The 18,863-nt window shown below is 39.2% G+C and overlaps 1 protein-coding gene across 2 annotated transcripts in view; it reads right to left on the bottom strand.

Annotated features, from left to right (window-relative positions):
• Positions 1-17,970, bottom strand: part of SLC12A4 (solute carrier family 12 (potassium/chloride transporter), member 4) — a 39,945-nt gene extending 21,975 nt beyond the window's left edge. The window contains exons 1-4 of one of the 2 annotated variants that reach the window (XM_010289409.1): positions 17,925-17,970; positions 9,069-9,163; positions 6,757-6,888; positions 167-313 (exon numbers count right to left, since the gene is read on the bottom strand). In XM_010289409.1, coding sequence (XP_010287711.1) covers positions 167-313; positions 6,757-6,888; positions 9,069-9,163; positions 17,925-17,970 — 420 coding nt within the window. Of the gene's footprint in view, positions 1-166; positions 314-6,756; positions 6,889-9,068; positions 9,164-12,664; positions 12,837-17,924 lie in introns of those variants that run through there. The other variant, XM_010289408.1, reaches the window with a different exon arrangement.
• Positions 17,971-18,863: the final 893 nt, after the last annotated feature.

The following is an 18,863-nucleotide window of genomic DNA, read 5'->3' as shown; positions in this document are numbered from 1 at the left end:
GGGGGGGGGGGGCGGCACGGGGAAATCACATGGCTACAAACATAGCAGAACTGTCTAGCCTAAACCTGGCTTTTCTCTACACATGCATCTACAATGCAGCCTCTCCAAGTTTCTCAATAGTTTCACAGCGGTTATGTCGCATGCATTATTTTACCTATATACTTACACAACAGCAGCAAAGTAATACAATCAGGAAGGACTGAAGAACTCCAGCCATTCCCACCATCCAAGTCAGCCGAAGGAAGAGAATAACCCCAAAGATGTTCTGCATGCATGGTAAATACACCCCCATCAGGGTGCCCATGCTGGGTGACTGAAAAAAAAGGTTCATTGACATTCATTAACTGGAATTATTCAAAGCATAGGTAATCAAGAAAACCTACAACTTCAGTTTTTCAAATGGTAGAAATCTGGGAAACATAAGGTAGACACACACAAATACTATTGTGCTGGAAGTCCACAAAACATGAAGCCAACTCCTAACACCAAAACCATGAATTTCTGAACAAAATGTTGACCCTATCACATCTTCACATTTGAAGTAATTACACTCAGCGTTTAACATCAATTACTAACAACAGAACATACGTGTACTTGTTTTATTGTTTCCAGTAGAAAACCCATTGAATGCTGCAGACCCCGAGTAAGACAGATCCTACCCTACTCTCCAGACTTTACAAATTAGTTTCACTGAAAACATAACTTTTGTGATGTTACAACTAGAAAAGATTTGGAAGAAATCTGGAAGACATGCATGAACGTACTTCCTTCCATTTTATATATTTCATACAAAACTAATGATTCTACCTTTCTTACATTTAAATAACGATTGCATCAGACTCTGAGTTGCTTTTGACAGTGACAGAAAATACAAGTCAGTTATGTAACTTCACGGAACTGCACATGACTGGCATTCAACACAGTATCTTGTAGAATTCTCCTTTGCCTAAACAGTTACTGTCAGAGGACAATCAGATCCAAAACAGTGATATCAAAATGCCACTGGTAAGAGTTTTATTTCAGGGGATACAAAAGTGTTCCCCACATTGGCACACCTGACACTAGCAGCAATTCAGAGTCCCAAATCTCTGTGATTTCCTGCCAAGACATTTCATTGCTTCTGCTGTCTGAGGTTTGTATTTAAAATAATACAGAATGCTGAAACACTGGGGGAATAGAGAGTGTAACTTCTCAAAGGCTCATCCCTTTTCATACTTCCTGCTATAAATAAATTTGAATTCCAAAACATATTACAGATAGACAGCATTTAAAGAAACCCATGAACAATTATCTAAATGAGAAGGATGAACAGCACTTATTCAAATTTGACTCCACACAGCATTGACTAAATGCAAAAATAAATAGGTAACATGCACTCTTATAGACAAGTCAGTCATGAATCAAAAGCAACGCCACTTAAGACAGGCATATTACTCTTAAAGCAATAAAATGGCTGTGAAGACTTTGATCTTGCCTTGTCTTCACTATGGAAAAATTTAGTTACCTAAGGTAAGCTGAGAGTATACTTTACTACACAAAGCAAAACCCTTAAAAAATCAAATGGTTATAATATCTGTAACATCACCAGGTCAAAATAAGCAACCTAGGAATTTAGTGCTTCAACTTGCAATGACATGTTACAATTTGAGATTTCCTCATCTGCATTAGGAATTTGCCCTGCCAACGACAAAAGAAAACTGTGCCTAAGAACATGATAGGTATAGTTCTTTGTTAGAAATGCCAGGAACTGCTGACTGAATTTTTCAAAGTCAGCTTTGAATTCCTTGTGTGACTAAAGCTAAATCAGATCAAGCAGACTTTCCCCATGCACACTTCAACTCGGGTGAACCTCCTGAAGTAAAGTGGGCAACAGAACCACGTGCCGACGGTTTGCAGGGGACTTACCCCTACCAGCATGGGGCCAGGGAGATGTTACTCAGCTGTTCTAATGCCACAGTACTAAACAATCCCTAAAACACCATCTGCCACTTGAACAAAAACTACCAACCTATAGAACTAACCTGACCAGCTTTGTCAGGACTATGTGTAAGGACAAAAGGAATTGTTGTCTTCTGATACTAACAGAAATGGCACTTGTACATACGTATCCTGATTGGGGTAAGGTAAGGATTTTTAAATTACTTGTTCCAGTGCTGCCGTCGAGGAGGATCTTCTCAGTGTATTCTTTATAGTGTACCTGTTTCCTCAGGAAGAGGAGGTTTAGACACTTTTGATTCAAACACCTTCATCTGATTCACACTGTGTCTTCAACTGCATAAACATGAACTGAGGAAGGACTAAATAATGTTGCCAGGCTCTGGGCAGATTTTGCCCTGCATAAGACAAGGGCTTCCTATTGCCACAGTAATGTACTCTTTGCCTCTCTTAAAGAGACATTCCCATAATTTTATCATCTATTGGACCATTCATCCACCAGTCAGTCCCCTCACGACATCTCTGAACGCAACAGCCAGCATCAAGTAAATTTACCTGATGCGTGGTATCTTAGAGGCAAGGGAGTTTCTAAGGGCTTCTCAAAACTGGCATCTGGGAAAAGGAAAGAAGCCAAACCTATTGCCCCTACGCAGGAGAAGCAAGTAGAGCACAGTTATTCTATATATTCTACATGACAGTTTTCCAAGCCCTATCAGAGCAGCAGAGTTTTCAGCCTGCCCTTTACACATCTCCCAACACCTGCTTCCTTTGCATAAGAATTCACCTTAGCTCAGCTCTTCCCTATCTTCTGCCCTAAGTGGTCCCCGCAGCTTTGCTTTGCTGTTCATTATCTTCTCCCCCTCCCTCTTAAGTGGCCTCTTACGCATGTCAAGTTACAAGCTAACTTCAGCCACAGAGGAAGAGAAATCGTGCATTAGTTCTATTGCTGTGAGACTCCTGCAGAGCAGAGCCGCCCAGGAAGTGCCGAAGCATCGGCCGCAGACAAAACCCAAGCTGCAGCGTTACTAACCCTACCTCAGGCATAAGAGTTTACCCTGGATTTTCCTATGTTGTGGAATAAAAAATACTGGTATGAAAGAATGATCCACAAATACTACTTGAACCAGCTTGTTCTCAGAAATATTTAACACCAGTAGCCTGCAGTGACTCGACCCTTTTTATAGCATCTTATAATCAGCAAGATACTAAACCAGTGCTGAAGTCTCAAGAGAATGCAATCTGAAATACGAAGGGTATTACATTCAGTCTCAACAGCTACCACATGAAAAAAATTAAACGGCCCATGCTGCATAAAGGAAATGAAACGCAAAGACATTTTGAAGAATGCTGATTTAGATCAACCAAGAAGGGACAGAAAAATCTCGAAAACAGTGATGTAGATCATGTTCCCGTTCACTTTGATCAGCTGCAGACACATAATTCATACAAATATTGATCTGAGTCTGAAGGACACTATTTCCATTGTGCCAGCGTGATGGGTTATCCAAGCACTTGGCTGCAGGGCTCAGGGACATCGATCGGTAATGACAGCTCTCGCGGTTGCTCTGCAGCATGAGGACAGACAGCAGCACAGAAATGAACTGCCTTATTAAAGATATGTGAACTAAAACTGCTAATTTAATTTTTTCCATCATGAGAAGGGGGATACTTTTATAGCAATGGGATTGTTAAGTGCTTTAATAAAAGACTGTATATGTACCCTATTACATGGAGTAGTGTCAATTCTATCTGATGTGTATCTAACACAGAACACTACCATCAAAAATATTTAATGGGAATGCTGAAACAGGGTAGTATGTTTACATTAATTGTATGCACTGCAATTGTCCTGATCTTCATTTGCATCTTCCACAAACTCTGCAGCAATTATTCCAAGAGACTAGATGGGCCATAGCCATGTAATGTACTTTCCAGAGCTTGCAGAAACGTTCAGGTCTCTCTTAGTCTTGTCACTGTAGAAAGCAGGTGCTGACAACAGTGATCTCCACAGGCTAAAGCCCATCATCCTCTAGTCCTTCAAGCTTAAACTTTGGAAGAGAGATCTCATTTTTTTGATACCCACCCCTTGGAGATTTGGCTACTTCATGTGCACACAACTGCCTTGTCTTTTTTTTTTTTTTTTTTGTGGCTGTGGGTTTTTGCTGGTTTGGGGTTTTTGTGGTTTGTTTTTGCATGGGGTTTTTTTGTCATTTGACTAGATATGATTTGGTGGGTAGGGGTGTGCTAGGTCACAAAAAGGTATTCACCAAGAGGCCTCTCTTATCTGCTCAGATAGAGAATTATGTATCCACTTACTGAAAGGACTGCTTGCTTCGTTCAGTTTTTGGATACCAGATCTAGAGCCTGCTCACCCTCCTTGCTCTAATTCTTGTCTATAAGATGCCAATTCCAGTACGTGACACATCGGACTTTTTGCCACACTGGCTGGGTACCCGGTACAGCATTTGGCAACGAGTCAGTTAACAATGCTGGCACTTAAAAACAGAACCTGCTGTCGTGCTGGGCTGGATACTCACGCTTCTGTACTAACGCTCAAACAGGAAGGACAAGGTAACAGCAGCGCATTGATTTGTGCTTCAAAGATGATTAAAAACAAATGTATAGAAGAATCCCATTTGCACAGGTTCTGGATACCTTCAATCTGTAGCATTGTACAGTTACTGCTTGCTTTTGAATTTCCCGTTTTTAATGGTTATAATTATTGGCCAAGTTAGTATTATACCTTCTTTTATTCTAAAAGATGTTTAAAATTTCATATTGCTTATGGCAAGAGAAGGGTAAGAAATTCAAACTGCACTTATTGCAGCTGATGTAATTTATCCTAGACACAGCCATACTGGGCAAAGATTCACTTAAGGCAACTCCAGTATTTACACAGAAAATACTGAGATATTAACACAGGATCACATTGTCACTTTTGGAATAGTTACTGAACCCATTCTATAAAAAACATTTGAGAAGTCTGCAAACACACATTTTTGGGACATGGGAAAACATAATTCAGGACAACCCAGGTATTAAGCCCAAACTCTATTTTACCATAGAAGCATGGCTTTAACAAAGACAACAGCTCTTTTTTTATGGCAGTAAACAGTTTGAAAATACGTGTTTACATAAATGATACCTAGATGTAGAAATATTAACACCAAACCTTACATGTTACTTTACTAGGGATTTAAAACAACTTCTCAGTTTCCTGTTACTTGCCCCATTTCTACCTTATGGAGCAATACTGCATTTGCTTTAACCAACTTGACACTACAGACCCATCACCAAGTTCTCCCAATTCTTTTTCAGACAGGCAAGTAAGTGACAAGCTTTCAGATTAGACTGCATCCTACCCTGGTAGTCTGGTCAGGCAATTAATAAGGAAATAAACAGCAAAAGTGACCCTTCTCAAAGAACTTTCTTAAAATAGTAAGGACTGTACCTATTGTATCCCCCTCCATTCTAGCTTTGTTAGGGTAATAATCGAACTGCTTTTGATAGCAAGAGGCTGACAATTATTTCAGATTATGCAGTAACACCATATTAACAGCTGATGCCTGACATTATTCCCACCAAAAGCATGCTGAAACAGAGATGACATTTCATTCTAGTAATGTGAAGGTAAAGACTCTGGACAGACTCAGCAATTAGTATAACATCAAGTACCACACAAAAGAAATTCACAGTTAAAATGTTTAAATTCCTTTTCTAATGTGATCTTATAGTACCAAAATGCAGTTACTGCACCCAGACAACCTTCACTCTATCTTGTAATGATGTCATATTAACCACAATATTACAGCACTTTAGTGCATGTGGTCTCAGACAAAATGGAATTTAAGCTTCATGTTGACTCAACAACTGTGTTAACCCCAGCATAAAACTGAGCAGAGTAAGGAACTGGAGAGGGAGTAGGGAGCTGGAATCCGGTGCTTAGCATGGGGTGGCTGGTGTTCAGCATGGGGTGACGTGCATTCTCTTTGAGAACAATGTGCTCTTTTTCGACATTATCGCTGCTATCTCTTTCTCAAATGGCTCAAACTTTCACAGAGCAGTACTATAAAATCCCTAGAATTCAAGTGCTATCTTAGCTTTTTGGAAAACTTTCTTTCGACAAAATTTGCAAGCGAACTGACAGGCCTGCAAGTGCTGCAACATGCAGCCATACCACTTTAGGGTTTAGCACTAACTGAAACACTTGCCAGACTGCCAGAGCACTAGGAAGAGCAATTAAAACATAAACTTCCTGATAGAAATCTAACTACCAACAATCAAACCCCACCTTCTACCTAGTTATTACAAGGCCAGCTCAAATGGGCTAACCATCTAAATGCAGATCCTTTGGGGCAGGATTCAGTTGCCTAACACCGGAATGACACTTGAGCTGCCCCAGGGTGTCCAATCTGACCTCCACCCACATTCTAGAAGGGTGTTGTCTCCTGCAAGTCTTGTGTCATACCTACCAGGCTTGTAGAGATGTGTCAGATACGGCTGGGCAGCTAAAACAGCACTAGGAAAAAGCTGGGTTTTTGTTTTGCTGTTTATTTGATTCACCACTAATAGCCTATGCTACTTATCTAAATCCATATCAAGTGTATGTAACTGCACTGTAGTGCACAGTGCTTAACCACTACCTCAGCCCCAACTCTTTAGTAACATCTGGTTACCTACAGAGTTCTATGTCACATCTTTGCAACACTCTCATGGCTCCTGGCAGAGGTTAAGATAAAGTAGAACGGAGTCCAGGTCCCCAGAAATCACAAAGGGAATCATCCGGTCCATCAGTTGGCCATGGAGAGAATCTTTACTTACTTTTGAAACCTTCTTCTTCGAGCCATCAGTACTTTCTGCTTCCTCATGTTCCTTAACACCTTGGGTAAGATTTGTGTAGTTGACCAATTTGCCAAGCAGAGATGACACTTTTGGTCGTATATCAAGTTCTTCCTGTGGAAGAAGACAACTAGTCAACTTGGGCAATTTACAACGTTTATGAAGAGTGGCTGGGGTCATGCCTGCCTTGGCATGCCTGAAGCTGTCAGAGAACACACCAGGAAATCATCCACGGAATGACAGAACATTTCTTTGTGCCTGAACCACTGATGAGAGGATTTAATTTTCTGAAAGGAGGGCAAATTTGACAGGAAAAGGCTATGCCAACAGGTCTGCACCCTTCTCTTAGGTGCTGAAAAGCATGAATTACAGCAATAAAGAAGTCTGAGCCTTGGCACTCTAAGAAAATGGACGTGTACCTTGCATGAATCTCTAATGTCACCTTACATCAACAGATATACTTTTAAAAAGGTCAAGTTGCCAAATAAATCAGAGATTTAGTGATTAAACTCCAGTCATTTTAGGCATGCATGCACTCTGATAACTTTATTACATTTTTCAAACTATGTAATCCAATCCACGTGGATCTAGATAAAAATCCCAAAAGCCACATGTACCGAGGCCTCACACTTTTACCTTCATCCCATCCAATTTCTGTTACAGAAAGTAAGTTCAAGGGGAAAAAAGAAAAAAAAAAAGAAAAAAAAACCCCACAGAACAAAATAATTCCCTTCCCCTTTCTTTTTGAAATTAAGATGTCTTACATGTCTAGTTGCACAGTCGATAATGCATGGTAAAGAGACAACTTTCTACACAGGAAATTAAAATAGATCAAGAAAAATTTCACTGTCTGGAGTTTTAGAATATATTCATGTATCACCATGAACACTTTCTGGGAGGATCAGTAGCATTATGTGCTTTCCAACTGATGGCAGAAACTGACCCCAAATGTCCCGTCTCTTATTCCTTCCTCTGATCTCACCTGCAGTTCACACCTTTTACAACCTGATTACGATTCCTTCCAGAGAGAGGCTGAGGCAACACATGCTTCCTGCTCAGTTGAGCAGCAAGGCCTTTGAGATGCTACCTGCTGCTCCTCCTCCTCTTTAGTACCACAGACAGAGTCTGCAACCCCGATGTGTGGTACTGTGTTATCACGTAGAAAAAGGAGGGCGTGTGACCGACAGCAGCCACGTCATAAGCGGCCAGCTCTTCATGATCTGCAAGTGAGTTTATGCTGTAATCTGCTCTGATCACAGATTTACCATGCCTTGGAGGGAGGAGACACCACAACTGGGAGCATGCATCAAAGTCTTTTAGCTCAAGCACACTGCCTGCAAACATGGTTGTAGCATTTCCACGGCGAGTTCCTATCTAGCGGCAGGCTAGCTATACTTGTCCAGGCTCTATGCCATGCAGCTGAACTCTGCAGGCGCCAACCTGGCGGAGTGTAGAGCCAGCTCAGGCTGCCCCACACCGAGTTCCCAGAAGGGGAAACACGGGGTACATGTTGCCAGTATTGCTGTGAAGCTGTAACTCAGAAGCCCAGCTGGAAAGCAGCTGCAGAGCCATACAAAGACTCTCTGCACCCACTCAGCACCTGAGCTTCTGAAAACATTTTTTAGAAACTTGGTCTTATTGCACCATGATATATTTGCACTTAACGCAGTGCCAGGGAGGTGAGGATGTGGAGGAGGATTCTGCTGGGCTTGGCATGGCTCCAGCTGGCCTCCCACATGACAGTCTGGTCCTCCTCACTTCCACATGGAAACAGTCATACCCCTCTGCCTCACAGTCCCAAGTGGTCATAACATCCGAGCCTTTTCATCACGCCGGGTATCTCTGCCTGCTGGTGCCTTTGACAACAGACATACACCCACAAAAAAGCATGTGGGGAGAAATCCATATTACTGATATACTGCAGCCATAATACAGGCTACCCAGGCTAATTTGAGTACCTGAATTTAGGTACTCTCCTACCAAATAACACGGTCCTTCTTAACACAGTAAATCAGCCCATGCTCATTTTCCACACTGATCAGCCCACAGTGCCACAGCTTCACTATTCAAATTATTCAGGTCACCTCTGGTACCATTATAATTTGCTACTTCACAGACATATCCCTAAAACACACCAATGGCTCTTAGATCTGTCATGCAGTGAAAGTTAGGTACCGACCCACTGCCTGTATCTTTGCAATGTTCTGTCTTCCATTTAATACCACGTGTTCAATCCCTCACATCTTGGAAGATCTCAAATCACATTAGAAGTATGAAAAACCGTTAGAAATTACCTCAAACAAGGCCAGATTTCTGTCATAGTAATCACCTCCCTTGCCAGCTTCTGAACTGTTCAGGAAAGGACTGTTTTCTTTATGGTTGCCATGACCTGCAAAGAAAGAAAGCAGCATGCTTTGATAAGAGCAGAAAGGCAGATATCCCAAGGAAACTTTGTAACCTTGACAAAAACCATAGGGAATAAACTTTTTTGGTCAATTGAATCTGTTTCTTTTTAGTATCTGAAGTTATGCAGTGTTATCCATATCAGAGGTGTTACTCTCAGAGTTATTATTTCTTATTATTCTCCATTTTCATTAAAATAGAAAAAAAAGTTACCTCAAAGTAAAATTTACAAGTAGGGTCACAGCTACACCACTATCTGCACCTTTATTCTCTAATGGTCCCTTTTATAACCATTTCTCATATAGAATTGTGACAAGCGAAGACAGTTCTCCTGCACTTCGAAATCACTACTAATGCGAAGAGCAACTTCTGAGCAACTGTCCAAGCAGCTTAGGTAGATCTAGTAAGACTGAACAATTCAAAGACTAGTTCCTGTTATTACAATATAGGTAAATATGAACAAAAGCTCACCCCCCCTTTCTGTTGTTGTTTTTTTGTTGTTGTGTGGTTTTTTACTATGTGCACTAATCCTAGGCACCATATGTGCTCACTTCATGATGCCTTTACACTTACTGAATTTTGAACAATTAGATTGTGCATTCTTCAGACTCCTCTTATGCTTTTAAGTTAAGACCTAACAGCAGGTACAGTAAAAGCAAAGCATTCACATATGCAATGAAAACGTTAAAAAAAAATGTAACATGGAAGATCAGTAGAGCTTTTTGTAACAAGTATTAACTTTAAAAAAAAAAAAAGACACTGTAGTATAAAATGAGCTCGGGGGGGGTGTGGGGGGGAAGTTAAATTGATGCCAGTATTCAGAACTTCTCGGACCTGTGGCTCCACTGCACTCAGCCTGACAAACAAAAAAATCCTTTCTTTTGCCTGTAACTTTTCACGCCCAGCTCTTTCAGCCAATACACGCTAAAGCAATTTCCAAGAGTATCTCCTTAAGAAAGGATCAGTCCAAGGAACAGTTGTTTGTTTTTTTCATTTACAAAAAAAGTAACCACTAAGGAAATTGAAAATGAAAGAAAAAAAATCGCAAATAAAAATACTCCAAGTTAAAGAAGTATTGTACACTGAAAACATAAAAAGCAAGAGATTAAACACCTGGATTTTTTAGTGCATATTTTCAATGATTAAGGTAATCAATTCAGCAAGGCTACACTAAATTATTTCAATATAATTGAAGAGAATGTACCTCTGCATTTTGAAATCTGAATCAACTTTAAAAATGAACCTACCGGGCAAATAGAAGACTCCTCCCCTACACACAGTGATCAGCATACAGCGCACTATTACAAAAGCAATTGCTATAAGCAAAAAAATTATGAGAAAGCTCAGTATTATTCTTACTGAGGGGTCGGGATGCATGGAAAGAAGCACAATTTTCTGGAAATGGCTCACAGGTGCTTTGAACAAAACTGTTGGAAAAACAATATTCACAAACAACAGAGGTCTTTTTAAGCTTCTGGAAGTAAACACTTAGCTGAGACCAAAAATATTTGTAGATAGCAGTCTGCTATGTTTACATACCTATTGCTTTTCTCACAGCTCTGACAACTAACACCAAAATGTTAACTAGCAGCTGCCTCGCACAAGCGGGCTCAGCTTATTTGCTGACCCAACCTACGCAGAAGAGCTGTCCACGTTGCTGTACATTGTAGAATTTTTTGCAGAACTAGAAAAATAGCGGTAAGCTGAGCAACACAGCATCAAAGAAAATGCTTATCAACTTCAGCAAAGGTAAATATTTACTAAAAATACGCAAAAACTACTTGCTTGCTCTATTTGTTATATCTATATTGGCAGAAGGAGTATACCAGATCAATTTTGTTGCTATTTTGTATGTGTGCTAAGCTGTGCTGCAGTCCATTCGATCCTGTTGTGGTCGATGTGCATTTGCATTTTTGCCGCAGAATGGGGTTATCTGCCATACAGGTTTTACTCATGAAACTGGACACAAGTGCCAGTGATAATGACAACCTCAACAGCAATACCATCTACTTGATTCTTCAAGACTTTGGTCTGTGCAGGATCTTCTCATTACACTTACCAAACACAGCAAGGTCATGAGTAACTTTGTTTTGTTTTCTCATTTCCTATGTACTAGCTCTGGTAACTGAATGTTTGAAAAAAAAAATCAAACTGATTTTTTTTTTTTTAAATTACTGAGTGATTTTTAAATCAATTCTTTGCTGTCTTAGCTTTCCTTGTTCTTCCATCAGGAATGTTACCTTACCGATGCAGCTTACCAGTATCCCAAAAAAGTACAACGGGCGTTCCTTTACTTGTAATGCTTACCAAAACTCTCACCCTTTTTATGTATAAAATCGTACTGTTGTCAAGATAACTCATACATTCAATCTCAGATTTTTATGTTAAGATAACAATTGTTTTGCTCTTTCAAAATGCCAAGCCTCTCATTACTGTCATCGGTATAACCTACCCTCCTCAGTTAGGAAAAATTACTTCATACCATCATCTGAGCCTGACAAAGACCAGTGACTTAAGATGAATCTTCAAGTTAGTTGGCGTTATTTTTTAGATACATCTTCATTTTAGCTCCAGTAAGTTTGTCACAACTGATCTCTTCAGAAGCTCTTGCTCTCTCTGTCAAAAAGAGCTTCCAGTTCCTCTTATTCTCTCTTTGCATTGTCAAGCATCACCCAAGTCCTTCCCATTAGACTTTCCCTCTGAATTTTACTCCTTGGTGTGCCTGCTTTACACATCTTCCCGCACACAGGAAGCCCAAAGAAAGCAACTGCAATAGAAAAATCAGTAGAACTAGTGACTGGAACTAGAGTATTGTTTTTGCAAATGCTACGTCATGTTTTTCCTCTCGATGGAAAAGTTCAGATGATAGAGGAATACAGCTGGCTTTTTACCACATTCACAGCACTAGCTCTGTTATCCTGAAAATATATACAGATTATCAATTACTGCAGACAATGCAAAAATAAAAGTGAACTTCGAAACTTCATGATTCTACTGATCCAATGAAGTGCCACATTAAACCCCCTCTCAAACACTGTACACTTTAAGGAGGAGGCAAAAGAGTGTAAGCTGATGTTCACGTTCGTTACAATGTCATCCTATTTTAACTTCACCAATACGTAGAACAAGGTGCTGCAGAGACGTGTGCCGATTCAAGAAGCGTACTATATTGCCAAGTTAAATACAGCTAATTACATGATAGCCAAAATCACCGTCACCCCGGTTGCACATTTGGTGCAATCTCTACTTTTCAGACATGTCCTAAATAACAACATCAAAGTGTCCAATCTTCTCTCTTTCCATATTCTGTTACCAGTTTCATGAGTAAAACCTACAGCAGATGACCATTTCCTCAACAAGAATCACAAATGTACTTTGACAAAATAGAACAGACTGCAGCACAGTATATAATATGTACTACAATAAAAAATCGTCTAGTATATTCCACCTGCCAATGAGCAATACCAGCAGCTTAAAAGAGACTTACTTGCATGGGAAGAGCTTGTTATCTCCATCAGTTTTGGAAGAGACGGGAGGTGACCTCGGAAAGCTACTCCGGGGAATTCTTGCCCCAGCTTCACACGAGGACAGTTTACATTCTGAAGCATGAAGTCTCCTGGGCAAGCACCATCTTGTGACATGGGTACAGTTTTCCACATTCTTAGTTATCAAGTCTTTGGTCTTGGACAGTAGCTATCTGGTGTTAGTTTTCATCATGCAAGATTGTTTTGCAAGGAACATTTCTTAAAGAGGGAGCTATATACTCTGCAACAGAGAATAATTTATTTGCCTTAGTCCCTAATTAATCTCAGTTTTTGAGACAGGCAAACTATACTCCAAGTAGGCTAATATTGCCTCTTCACTTGTTTCATTGCTTCTCAGTCTTCGTTATCTTTCAATAATTAAGGTATTTTATTTCTGAATGCTACCAGTTCTCTTCCAAACGAAATAATGCTATTTGCAGCCACCACCACAATTACACAGTTTATCTAAACATCGCCACCATAGTTCCTTGAACTTGTTAGAGCTCCCCTACTCAGGTACGGATGCAGGTCTGTAGAACAAGGTTCATCATCGCGTGGATCACCTAAAACACCAAAGACGGTCCACGGAACACAACCTAAAAATCCTAACTGTGCATACTCCCGCACATACAAACACATAATCCCATGAGACCGAATAAAAGCAATAAATGGATGCTTTGCCTAACTTTTATCTCATTGCCAAGAAATAACACTGTGGCAAAACTGTAGCAGATATTCTACTGACTGGTTTTATTTTGATCTTCTCCAAAACCTTGATGTTGTCTTTACTTAAAAGAAAATTAAAAATATTAGGGAAACAGAAGACAGTGTTCAGGTTACTGCTGTCCTTCTAGAAGTGGATTAGGCCAGAGGGACACAGTTTCACTGCTTGAGCACGCCAAGTGCGAGTCTTTTGTGCAAGCCATCGTGTTTTCTTTAGCCACCGAGGGACGAAACCCAGAATTTAGAGAGAATTACGGACAAAACACATATATGAAAATAACTATAAGAGAGACAGATTAGTGAGGATACATGAGAGCTATTAGGCAGAGTGAGACTATTGTAAAGAAAGACCAGGAAGCTTCACAGTGATAAAGTCTACTCAGCCAGACTACTAAAAGAATAATCATCCCTGTGAGAAGGTAGCAGGAGCAGTTGCATGACTCAACCTGGCAAGGTTCTATTCTCCTCTGTTGTCAGTTTCTGAACCCCGTTAAAGAAAACCACCACTCCCCTACTTCATCATGTACAGTTAAATAAGTGGAAATTAGTACATCTTAAAACAACTTCAGATCTTTCCATTTGGCCATGACTAACTCAGAGACACTCAGAGGTTCTTATGGAGGCTCTATCTACCTGACAAGTTAAGGCATGCTGAAAGATGGACATAGTCTGACTAGCTTTAGTATAGCCAGCATAGGTAACAGGAGCAATGAAAATGTAGTAATGCTAATTAAGGTGCAGTAAGGCTTAAAACATTAAAAAAAAAAATCCCCAAGGGGCTGAACTTTGATAACGAACTTATGCTGCTTCGCTTTAACAGGAGCAATGAAAATGTAGTAATGCTAATTAAGGTGCAGTAAGGCTTAAAACATTAAAAAAAAAAAATCCCCAAGAGGGCTGAACTTTGATAATGAACTTATGCCGCTTCGCTTTTACAGGCACGTATCTGAGCTAATGAAATGCAAGTTGGTAGAGGCACGAACACCATGCTCATAGTATCTCAAGAGGAATGCACAGACTCGCAGACGTGCTTTGCTAGGCAGCCAAGCTAGACAAAGCTACGACCTGTCCTGTGATGGTGGCATGCAGAGTTGCCATAATCCCTCCTGCCTGAAATATCAAGAGCTAAATCTTAACCGAGGGGCTAAATTTCTTCCAAGAATTTTAGAGTACAAAGCAGAGTTAGAACTGACATGCTGGGCTTAAAGAAAGAAACCCGTTGCTCTATTTACCTCTTTATAACTGACAAACAGCAGATACTTACTAGAAAACCAGCTCAAAGGACAGCTCACCACTCCTCCCTTCAATGTAATTTAATTTCTGGAGAAGCGTAAGAGCTAATATCTCACTCATAATTGTACTATGCATGTAGACTCCTTTGTATACACCACAGTAAACAAAAATTGTAATGAAATAGACTGTATAGCAGTTAACACCACTTTTTGCTGTCATTCAGACACTATTTTACAAGCGTCACTGGCCACAAAGCCCATGATAGCTAGGGACACAAACTGAGCCATTTTCATGCACAAAGAACATTATCTAATCATAGAGTTATTTGTTTTTTTTAAATCAATAATTCATATTTTTAGTATTCCATTTACAAATAACACTGGACTCTAAGATTAGAAATTAGAGTTGATACCCAGGCAGTTGGTGTGGGCTTCCTTTAACCTAATTTCAGCTATCTAAACAGCAGGCAGTTATATTCAACTAATCATGCTGGCTTGCTTTTTACTCAGAAAGAGATGGCTCGATTAGCTGATCCCTGGAGCTCCTCTCCTGTACATGCATCTTGGCATGCTGCAAATCACCTCTAAAGAGAACCTAACTTAAATAAAAACCTAATTTATAGATGGTTTAAGGTATGCAAAATTTATCCCACTTTGGAAAGCAACTTAGTTCTGTTCCGAATTATTAATGCTTTTCCAGATTTTCATGTGTCAAGATCTTCTGCAAATTTCTACGCAACTGGTAATTAGGCCAGAATTCAGTTTGATTTTTTGACCACCAAAAAAAAAAAAAAAAAAAAAAAAGGTTTGCTACATTTACTGTTCTCACAAGACCTAGAAGCAAATGAATACACCCAAGAATGGCATTCTACAGGGAAAAAAAAAACCTAGCGGAACAATGGGATTGCTGCAAGCAGAAATTATTTTCAGGTAGAGTATTTCTTCCTTACATAATCAGGTAATTTTATTAGTCACAACATTATTTTCAAAGACATTTGTAGGTAGATAGAAGGTAGAAGTTTTAATATAAAAAGCTGTTCACGTTCACTTTTATTTCACTTTGGGGTTTTGGTTTGTTTGTTTGTTTCTACAAAAGAAACTGTTTTAACATCTAGAAAGTGCTTTCTCAAGAACTGTGTTAACAATGATACTGCTTTCCCAAGCACTTGTATTGTGAGATGAACCTTGGTTCCCCCCAAAAGGCTGTGCTATGTTCAGATAGCATTCTTCTCATCCTCCACTAGCATTAAAGTTTTGCAGAACTGAGAACTGTTGAAGAACAGAAAGTTTCTAAACACTAAACAAGTTTCTTGGCCTTTCCTAGTAGTTCAACAACCCCAATATCCCCACATTTCAGCAGCAAAGCATTCAAGAGTATTGTTGAAGTATACCAAGAGACTGTCATATTACGACAACCTAAGAAACATGTAGATGACAATTTGATTTCAAATACATTCTAAATCTGCTTACATACTTATTTATGTGGCTCCTCACATGTGGGTGGGCTAAACAAAAATCTTATTCACTCTTAGAACTGTTATGAAACCTCTTCCTTGGTTCATTTGGGAGATTATAATTATTCAATTTACAATTATATTTTTGCAGAGATCATGATGTATAAATTTCATAAACAGAAATCAGATATTGCTTCTTTTCTTAAATTACTAACTTCCAACTGCTTAGCAAAAATCCTAATCCAACATCAGTAACAGTCCAAAGTAGAGATCTTATTTAAAAATGATAATAATTAGGAAAAGACAGCCTATTAGAAATGTTTGTTTCTCTATGGACAACACACAGCTAGACAGAAACATGATGCATTTCTAAAATGAAAATTCTGATTACAAACTGATTTATGTCAGCAGAACAGGCAGCTGACATCACAAATCTGATAATGAGGAATACTTATTTTCATTTTAGCTACGAGTAGTCAGTATTATCCAAGGCACTTTTTTCATGCAAAAACAAAAAGTCATGATTTAACTTTCAGGTTTTTCAAAACTGAAACCAAGAATTCAATTATTTTGCTGTAGCAAAAGATTGATAGTAACATTCCAAGCTCAGAGAAAACAGTTCTCAAAATATTTTGAAAACTTTAAGTTCTTGGGGTTGGGGGGGTGTTAGGTGGTGTTTTTTATTAGGAGTATTATATTTACATCAGAAATAGGAGAAATGGGAAATAAATAGCATTGTGTCTAGCTAGATAAAACTCATTCACGCTACAAACGAGGCATTGGTAATGTAATAACTAACTAAAATCTATTCATGCCAGTTCACTTAAGACCTTGGGCTACCAGGTCTTTCTCACTGAAGGTAGCAGAAAGCGCAAGCTGTAAATTCCAGGCTGACCCAGTATTTTATGCAAATAAAGGCCAAAGTTGCACTAGATAACAACCCATGCAACAATAAGGCTGTATGAGAGGAAAGAATAGCAGAATGAAAGGATAGATTTTTCCCTGGATAGCTTCTAGGCAGCAAAGAGATCCTCTGTACTTAAAACACAGTCTCGAACTACCAGTTATGCTGACAACACTGACCTCTCACATGCCAGACACAGACACACACTTCCATCAGAAACTGCAGCTTATGGACAAACTATTGATGTTCATGGGTATTTTAAAAATATGAAAGTGTTTGTTCACCACTTTAAGACTAATACCTAACATTATTTACTTCACTGTTAAATTGACACTGTCATTAAAGTTTTGAGTTTACCAAACTTTATCCAGTAAGTATAACGTGTGCTTATTAAAATTCATTACACACTACACTGCAAATACCATGTACATATTCATAATCAGCAACAGCTCTGGCATCTACAAAAGTGACACAAACAAAGCACAGTTTTACCAAAAAGTAAATTAAAGAGCTGTATTGTTGATAATATATTAGTTCCTCTGAAACAGTTCAGAGTTCTAACGACTGCATTTGTTTGTGTTCTGCATGAAAGAGGCAGCCAAATCCTTCCCAGACACCAACCTATGCAACAGTCAGGCTGCACCACAGTACAGAATTAAGCACAGATCTTCAATTTATCCCTAAACACGTGTAAAGTTACTTTCAAACTTCTACCGTACTTTGCAAAACCAGATTACAGAACAGCTTTACCAATCAAGTTGACTGATACTACACAACTCAAAGGATTCGCCAATTTAATAATCCTGTGTTTCAGAAAGCGCAATGACTTTCTTCTTCAGTTCAGATACACTGACAGTTTCAGAAAACTATAATCCTTTGTAGGTATTAACATCAAACACGAAGTACTTACCCTTTAGCAATAGCTCTTTGCCATTTTCAGTAATTTGGTTTACCATTATTCTTCTTTCTGCTCTTAGTATATGCTTTAGTAAATGCCTTCTCTGTGAAGTCCTGAGGATGGGACAAGTTTAATAATATTGTATTCCCAAAAGAACTTTCTTCTACCTCCTCTGACAAACTGACTGCTGGCTGCAATGTTGAATGGGACTGATCTCTTTCAGGAAGCAAAGGGGCTTCTTAGAAAAAGCCAAACTGACACTGATATAATCCTGGCATTATAATCCTTTCAACACGGAGAGAATATACAAATGTCGGGATCTTAGTGAAAATGCTATTTGTGAAATCTGAGCCCAGCTACATTTACGAGGCACGCTGGCAGCTGTTTGCACACTTATTCAGGAAAGTGTCTGTCACAAATCTGCTGCTTGTCGAGTGTGGAATCAAGACAGCGTTTTAAACCTGCTAATGCCATGAATAGTATAGCTCTGTGACGTTAGCCCTCCAGGCATTTCAGCTTTCAAGTGAGAACAGTGATGTATTTCTTTCCATCTTCAATACTTTTTAACATGATTACCCATCAATGGACGAATCATATGCAAGACCACAAAAAAAAAAAAAAAGCATCAGCGTGATGAAATGGAGGTTTATATAAGAATATAAGACACACAAGTAAATACTAACTGAATTATTCTAAGCAGTTCATAATTACCAGAACCCACTCCATTCTGCTCATTCATAAGGAGGTCCTCTGGATACCAGCACACACCGCACGAAGACTTATCTACATTACACACTAGGTGCAATCAGCAAGAATGCCCATGTAATTAAAGATGCCAAGTCACTTTTGAGAAATTGGATTTAGGAACTCACATCACTTAGGAGCTTTCATAATATAACTTGTCATTGCCAGCTGAAAAAAAAACACTATAAAAACAACCTTTGTACTTCA

Source organism: Phaethon lepturus, unplaced genomic scaffold (assembly GCF_000687285.1).
Source record: "Phaethon lepturus isolate BGI_N335 unplaced genomic scaffold, ASM68728v1 scaffold3736, whole genome shotgun sequence".
Classification (NCBI taxonomy): Eukaryota; Metazoa; Chordata; class Aves; order Phaethontiformes; family Phaethontidae; genus Phaethon; species Phaethon lepturus.
This window is presented reverse-complemented; position numbering and strand designations above follow the sequence as displayed.